This window comes from Thunnus maccoyii, chromosome 22 (genome assembly GCF_910596095.1).
Source record: "Thunnus maccoyii chromosome 22, fThuMac1.1, whole genome shotgun sequence".
Taxonomy (NCBI): Eukaryota; Metazoa; Chordata; class Actinopteri; order Scombriformes; family Scombridae; genus Thunnus; species Thunnus maccoyii.
Window position 1 is genome coordinate 26,589,552 of NC_056554.1, and position 7,815 is coordinate 26,597,366.

The 7,815-nt window shown below is 41.8% G+C and overlaps 1 protein-coding gene across 2 annotated transcripts; it reads right to left on the reverse strand.

Annotated features, from left to right (window-relative positions):
- Positions 1-337: 337 nt before the first annotated feature.
- Positions 338-6,309, reverse strand: LOC121889778 (V-set domain-containing T-cell activation inhibitor 1-like). 2 transcript variants are annotated; one of them, XM_042402015.1, is made up of 5 exons: positions 6,110-6,309; positions 4,146-4,499; positions 3,279-3,383; positions 1,723-1,763; positions 338-1,524 (listed from the first exon to the last, which is right to left on the reverse strand). In XM_042402015.1, the coding sequence occupies exons 1-4, from the start codon at positions 6,144-6,146 to the stop codon at positions 1,741-1,743; spliced, it is 519 nt and encodes a 172-aa protein (XP_042257949.1). In that variant the 5' UTR covers positions 6,147-6,309; the 3' UTR covers positions 338-1,524; positions 1,723-1,740. The 2 variants fall into 2 exon arrangements, with proteins under 2 accessions (XP_042257949.1, XP_042257950.1); XM_042402016.1 differs by lacking the exon at positions 1,723-1,763.
- Positions 6,310-7,815: the final 1,506 nt, after the last annotated feature.

Consider the following 7,815-nt stretch of genomic DNA (forward strand, 5'->3'; position numbering starts at 1 on the left):
CTATATGCAGTACAGTATGTAGTAGTACATGTAGTACAGTATGTAGTAGTATATGCAGTACAGTATGTAGTAGTATATGCAGTACAGTATGTAGTAGTACATGTAGTACAGTATGTAGTACTATATGCAGTACAGTATGTAGTACTATATGCAGTACAGTATGTAGTACTATATGCAGTACAGTATATAGTAGTATATGCAGTACAGTATGTAGTAGTATATGTAGTACAGTATGTAGTACTATATGCAGTACAGTATGTAGTACTATATGCAGTACAGTATGTAGTACTATATGCAGTATTATATACTGTGTGAGATACAGAACATGACGCAGCAGTGAGATCAGACTTGTGTTTTATTGTTTTTAACTTCTTCCACATTGAAATATAACGTTATGTATTTTAAACAGACATCATTCATGTTCACTTTAATTGACTCAACGTCTGTGTGAAGAGTTACAGATGATATAATAGTTATATTATAACAAACTACTGTTTTATGGTATAATGAAGTATTAATGAGTCCTGCTGGTCTGACTGATGCTGATGTTAAAATAAACAGATGAAGACGTGCTGTTAAAACATGTTGACATCACTGTTACTGTTGCTACGGTAACCTCAGCTCAGATGTGTCTCCACTGGGATGTTTCCTTCCTCTTTTCTTTGTTCCTGTCTGATATTTCACCATTACAAGTGTTGCGTTACATGTAGTGAATCTAAACGTTCACAGATCAGTTACAGTCTGAAGACCAGGATCTAACTCTATTATATGTACTCTATGTTTTCACTGTAAAGTTCTTTCTTATATTATTTAGGATGATTTAATCTTGTGTATATTTTCGTTATGAACCACGACACCAAGAAAATTCCTTGTATATGAAAACCTGCTTGGCAGTAAACCTGGTTCTGGTTCTGGTTCTGGTTCTGATGCAGTTTACAGTGAGATTATGCTAAGCTAACCGTTGCTATTTGGTCATATTCATACTACGTCTTTTAATGTTCACGCTAACGTTAGCTTCAGCTAGCTCAGCAGCAGTTGTGCTGTGATTAAACACTGATGAAGTCTTTATTACTGAATAAAGCTTCAGTGTGATAAACTCATGGAGACACATCGAGGTGGAAACATGAATGTTTATTCAATTAAAATCATTATTTTAATAAAATTATTCATTAAAATCTTAAAATCAACTTTAAGCTTTTAAATATCATCTCAACTCAAGCATCTGTGTTTCCATGGTGACCAACAAAAACTATTAAACATACTAATCAGTCACGGCTTTTACTCTGAAAGTGTTATTTAGAAAACACAAAGTTACGGGCACTCTTGGCTTTATCATGCTGTTGCCATGGCAACCACCGGGTCAGCTGATCTCTGTTCTCGGACTTGTTTCCATCATTGAATTCAAACTGGTCTAAATAAAAGACTGAAACAAACTGGTGACAGAAACACTGAGAGACACATCTGTCTCACGGGAGGGGAGGAGGTGGCGTTGTCATGGCGATGCGTCTTGCTGTTGTCCTCAGCCTGCAGAGGAGACAACGATTACAATGAGTGAAATAGTCATCACAGATCAATACTCAGTTTATCACAGACACCTCCCAATAACTTTCCAATAATATTCCTGTGATCATCCCATAATATTCTAACTACAATGTTTTCTATTGATGAATTAATTGAGTTTATCAGCCTCACAGCTGGTCTAACAGACGTCATTAAACACACCTGTGCTGTTCTCAGGTGTCACAGGTTCGCTGCTGTTGTGTCTGCAAACAACCAATCAGAGGACAGAGAAACAGCTGAGTGAACCTGTGTGTGTGCTGACAGGACTCTTCTTCTTCTGCTGCTGGAAAACTGTGAGACGCCGTGTTCAGACCAAACCCAGCATCCCTTTCATCTGAGCGGGGTCAGAGCGTCACAGCTCATCCGCTGCATTTCGCTGCGTTGGCCAATCACAGGCAAGCGCACATTCCTGGGATTACTTTGTAACGTGAACGCTGTATTTGACTGTTTACCTCGTGATCATCGTGATGAAAGATTAAACGTGAGTGTTACAAACAGCTCCAACTCCACTTCCTGGATGGTGTTTCATCATCTCAGACCCCCCCCCCGCACTGCTGGTTTGGTCTGAACGCGGCCTACAGCTGGACCTATATCTGGCGTAACCATGGTTACAGCCATTTGTCTGTAGGTTATGCACAGGTTTGGATTCACAGTTCAGAGTGATATTTCATAAAAATACGTTAAATAAAAAACATCCTGACGTTATAAAAGTCTTCATGTCCAAGAAGTGATAACAATCAGTGTTCGCATGTGTGAGTGTGTGTGTGTCTGCGTGTGTGCGTGTGTCTGCGTATCTGTGTGTGTGTGTGTGTCTGCATGTGTGTGTGTGTGTGTGTGTGTCTGCGTATCTGTGTGTGTGTGTGTGTCTGCATGTGTGTGTGTGTGTGTGTGTGTCTGCGTGTGTGTGCATGTGTGTGTGTGTGTGTGTCTGCGTATCTGTGTGTGTGTATCTGCGTGCGTGTGTGTCTGCGTATCTATGTGTGTGTGTGTGTGTGTGTCTGCGTGTGTGTGTGTGTATATATGTGTGTGTGTGTGTGTGTCTGCGTGTGTGTGTGTGTGTGTCTGCGTGTGTGTGCGTGTGTGTCTGCGTGTGTGTGTGTGCGTGTGTGTGTGTCTGTGTGTGTGTGTCTGCGTGTGTGTGTGTGTGTGTCTGCGTGTGTGTGTGTGTATATATGTGTGTGTGTGTCTGCGTGTGTGTGTGTGTGTGTGTCTGCGTGTGTGTGTACGTGTGTCTGCGTGTGTGTGTACGTGTGTGTCTGCGTGTGTGTGTGTCTGCGTGTATGTGCGTGTGTGTGTGTGTGCGTGTGTGTGCGTGTGTGTGTCTGCGTGTGTGTGTGTATATTTATGTGTGTGTCTGCGTGTGTGTGTGTGTGTGTGCGTGTGTGTGCGTGTGTGTGTGTATATATGTGTGTGTGTGTGTGTGTGTCTGCGTGTGTGTGTGTATATATATGTGTGTGTGTATCTGCGTGTGTGTGCGTGTGTGTCTGCGTGTGTATGTGTGTATATATATGTGTGTGTGTGTCTGCGTGTGTGCGTGTGTGTGTGGATATATATATGTGTGTGTGTGTCTGCGTGTGTGCGTGTGTGTCTGCGTGTGTGTGTGTGTGTGTATATATATGTGTGCGTGTGTGTCTGCGTGTGTGTGCGTGTGTGTGTGTGTGTGTGTGTATATATGTGTGTGTGTGTGTGTGTGTGTGTGTGTCTCAGACAGAACAAACCTTTGTTTTTAGATGTCTTGATGGTCCAGCCGATGTATCCAACACACACAAGAAGAAGAAGAAGCGTCACAATAAAGAGGCCGAGGAACACATCGCGCTCTTTATCTGCAACACACAACATGACCTGTAGTGACCTGTAGTGACCTGTAGTGACCTGTGATGACCTGTAGTGACCTGTAGTGACCTGTGATGACCTGTAGTGACCTGTGATGATGTCTCTCAACACGAAACAACTTAGTATCGTTCCCTCAGAGTATGATGATGTTTTGTTGTCACAGCTTGCTAAATGGTACTAAAATCAAGCAGTAAATCACCTGTTTTATTACCCTAAGGTGCCATCTATGTACTGGGTTTTTCCTAAGCGATGATTAGCAAAAACAGACATCGCTGTCCTAACAGACGCTGAGCAGCTGCAGGTTTCTGAGGTCAAACAGACTGTTGAGTTATTTTCTTCAGCTCAGAGTTGGTTTAAGTAGTTTAATGCTGCAGAGTGTGTTGATCAGCAGCTACTGCTGCTCTGCTCCGCTAACGTTAGTCTCTGAGTGACGGAGTAGAAAGTTCACACTTTACTTCATGTTCATCTAGCAAAGGTAGTTAAAGTCATTAAATTAAAAAATGCCTGCAGCGGCTGCGTTTCTGAAGATGACCTGCAAGATAACCCCAGACTGTACATGCTGCAGACTGTCCAGGCGCTGCACTGCCCTCACAGTTGAGCTCCGCCTTTTTCATTCCGTCAACATCACGTGTCAGAATTTTCTACAAAGTAACAGCCAGTAATACAAAGGCGGCTATGATAGATATATCATACAATAAGTCGATAACATATTTATGGCCTGACTGTGTGCAGTGTGAGGAGCTGTTACTGACCATTACTGCTGAAGACCTGCAGCTGGACTTCAGCCTGGCTCAGGATGGTTGATCCCTGGCGGGCGGTGCAAGTGTAGGTCCCTTTGTCCACCAGGCTGATGTTCTTCAGAGTGAGGCTGAGGTCTCCGCTCTCCAGAGCGTCCTGACGCAGCGCCGTGCGTCTTCTGTACAACTCGTTCTGGTCGTTGGGCTGGTCGCGGTTGTCACGACGCACGTGGACGGCTATGCTGGGGTCGCTGCGTCTCCACTCCACCAGAGAATCTATAGGCACAGGTGCTTTCACCTGACAGGGCAGCACAATAAACTCCGCCCCCTCATTCACCTCCACCGTCACAGCTGAGGCATGCTGGGAAACTAGGAGGACACACACACAAACTGATTTTATACTTTAAACATCACTTCATGGAAAATTAAACTGTTGTAAGATACTTCACATGAACAAAAGTATGTGGACAGCTGTGAATCTAAAATCTATGTAACTGGATGCACAAACAATAAGAAGATAAACAAAGATGAAGAACAGTTTGGAGACTATCAGCTGGACATTGACCCCAGCGGAGACATGACTCAACCTCTCAACACAAGCTGGTAATATTCAACAGACGTCAGACAGATCAAACGAGACGAGCAGCAGCAGCAGGCCAGTAAACTGAGTGACAAACATCATTTAAAATAAAAAACCCTGAAAAACAAATGATTTTAAAGAGGAAATTGCAGCTTGTTCCAGAGCTTTCATCCACGTTACACAGCTAGTAAGTGGGTACTTGAGTTGACTGACAGTTAAACTCAGACTCAGTTATATTAAAGGTTTTTAATGGATTAACGTCACAGTTTAAACCTCCTCGTGTTTAACAGCTTCTGTCCTGGGAGGCAGTAAGTTACTTTAGTGAAGCTGCAACGATTAGTTAATCAATTAATCAACAGAAAATTGTTATTAACTATTTTAATTACAGATTAATTGTTTTAAATCATTTTTCAGGAGATTCCAGCTTCTTAGACTCTACCACAGTAAACTGAATATCTCATCTTTGATCAACATTTTTCACCATTTCATGAATCAAGAGACTGATGGATTAATCCAGAAAATAATTAACAGTTAGTCATAAAATTAACAGTTTAGTCAGTAATGAAAATAATTGTTACTTGCTGCCCCAAAGTAGTTTTTACTTTAAACCTTAAACTGTGCCGATAACACTAAATAACAAATGATTATATAGCAGGTAATGAAACCTTACTATTTATTATTTATTTATATTTTTTAAATCCTTATTAACGTGTAAATTGTCGTGAACTGTCATTGGATGCTGTAACATTAATATTTCCCTTCATTGACCACAAACTTTAACATATTCTGGTGATAAATACCGTATCAGTAAAAACGCTGTGCTGTCTATATGTACTGAACATACTGTATTCAACCATGTAAACACATATTTCTAATTTATTAATTAATAAACATCTACCAGTCAAACAAAGTGACGTCACAATAACGACCCAGCTCACCAAACCAGACTTTATTCACAAATGAAGCAATTCTGCATGTTGATGTAACTCAACTGTTGGCTGCAACAGAATGAGAGTATATGCCGTATATATATACATAGATAACGAGTCTATAACTTTATGTTGTTGGAGATTATTGATCTGGTTGGGATCCGCCAACATGCAGCAGAGAGGAAGATGAGGAAATAAAGGCCTCAAACACAGCTGAATATAACAGGAAGATGTTATATGTTTAATTAATGTAGTTTGGTTTATAGACAGCTGAATATAACAGGAAGATATCACGTGTTTGATTAATGTAGTTTGGTTTATAGACAGCTGAATATAACAGGAAGATATCACGTGTTTAATTAATGTAGTTTGGTTTATAGACAGGTGTACATAACAGGAAGATACGAGTCTTAAATCGTGTGTTTTCTGAGTCTAGTTTGGGGAAGAGGAAGACGTTAACGTCATCTTACCGTGCATGATGAACAAAACCGCCACAAAAACCTTCATCTTCCATAAAAACAACAACAAACACAAACTGCTGTTTGATCAGCGTGTCTTTTCAGACCAGACAGCCGGTAAAATTCCGGTTTAACGGCTGTTTATCGCGTGTCCGCTCCGGTCCACTCCCTTTCTGAGAAGTTAACTTTCGGTTTCCCAGGAAATCTGCACTGTTGTCTGCCTGACAAATCCGGTCTCAGCCTTCACAATAAAACCTTTAACTAAATCATCTCCATGACAACCGAGCCAACTCTGCCGAAGGAGACCACGGGATGTGGTTGAAAGCTAAACGTTTTTGTCCAGCTGCTGTCTGTAAATTAGAAGAAAAAACCTCTTTCTTTCTTTGTGTGTGTTTGCTCACATTTACATAGATTTTTAAAACATTTATATTTATTCATTTATGTTTATTTTTTAAATGATAATTTTCACTTATGAGTTCTGTGTTATTGAGTCATAGAAAGACGATCTACCAGGACTTTATACCTGAATAATACAATAAAAATACCAACTAATGAAAATACCTGAGGTCCAGTGACGAAGACTTTGGAGTCTTCGTCACTGGACCTCATCTATGAATTTATCTGCAATAATAATCCAGTATAACAATATACTGTGTATTGTGTGTATGTGTGTGTATTGTGTGTGTATATGTGGGTATTGTGTGTATGTGGTACTTTTATTCTGAAACTCTACACCCACACTGACTCAGAAGTCGTGCAGTTATTGTATTTCTGGGAAAAGCGTGTAAACATATTATAAGATCTGGATATCAGCCTCGGCTCGGCTGTCACATAAACCCCCGGATGGCTTTATATCAAGGTCTTTACATCAAGGGGTTTACATCGGGGGGTTTACATCGAGGGGTTTACATCGGGGGGTTTACATCGAGGGGTTTACATCGGGGGTTTACATCAAGTTCTTTACATCGAGAGGTTTACATCAAGGGGTTTACATCGAGGGGTTTACATCGAGGCGTTTACATCGGGGGGTTTACATCAAGGGGTTTACATCGGGGGTTTACATCGAGGTCTTTACATCGAGGGGTTTACATCGAGGCGTTTACATCGGGGGGTTCACATCGAGGGGTTTACATCGAGGGGTTTACATCGAGGCATTTACATCGAGAGGTTTACATCGAGGGGTTTACATCGAGGGGTTTACATCGAGGCGTCTACATCGGGGGGTTTACATCAAGGGGTTTACATCGGGGGTTTACATCGAGGCGTTTACATCGGGGGGTTCACATCGAGGGGTTTACATCAAGGGGTTTACATCGAGGCGTTTACATCGGGGGGTTTACATCGGGGGGTTTACATCGAGGGGTTTACATCGAGGCGTTTACATCGAGGCGTTTACATCAAGGGGTTTACATCGGGGGTTTACATCGAGGTCTTTACATCGAGGGGTTTACATCGGGGGTTTACATCGAGGGGTTTACATCGAGGGGTTTACATCGAGGGGTTTACATCGGGGGGTTTACATCGAGAGGTTTACATCGAGGGGTTTACATCGAGGGGTTTATATCTGGGGGTTTACATCGGTGGGTTTACATCGGGGGTTTACATCGAGGGGTTTATATCGGGGGGTTTACATCGATGGGTTTACATCGGGGGTTTACAGCGAGGGGTTTACATCGGGGGGTTTATATCGGGGGGTTTACATCGGTGGGTTTACATCG

Excerpts from the sequence above, each read along its gene's own strand:
- LOC121889778 (XM_042402015.1), bottom strand. The coding sequence starts at position 6,146 with ATGAAGGTTTTTGTGGCGGTTTTGTTCATCATGCACG. Across the intron at positions 3,384-4,145 it reads GCAGGTCTTCAGCAGTAATG|ATAAAGAGCGCGATGTGTTC; the intron begins GTCAGTAACAGC and ends TGTGTGTTGCAG. Across the intron at positions 1,764-3,278 it reads CAAGACATCTAAAAACAAAG|ACACAACAGCAGCGAACCTG; the intron begins GTTTGTTCTGTC and ends GGTTGTTTGCAG.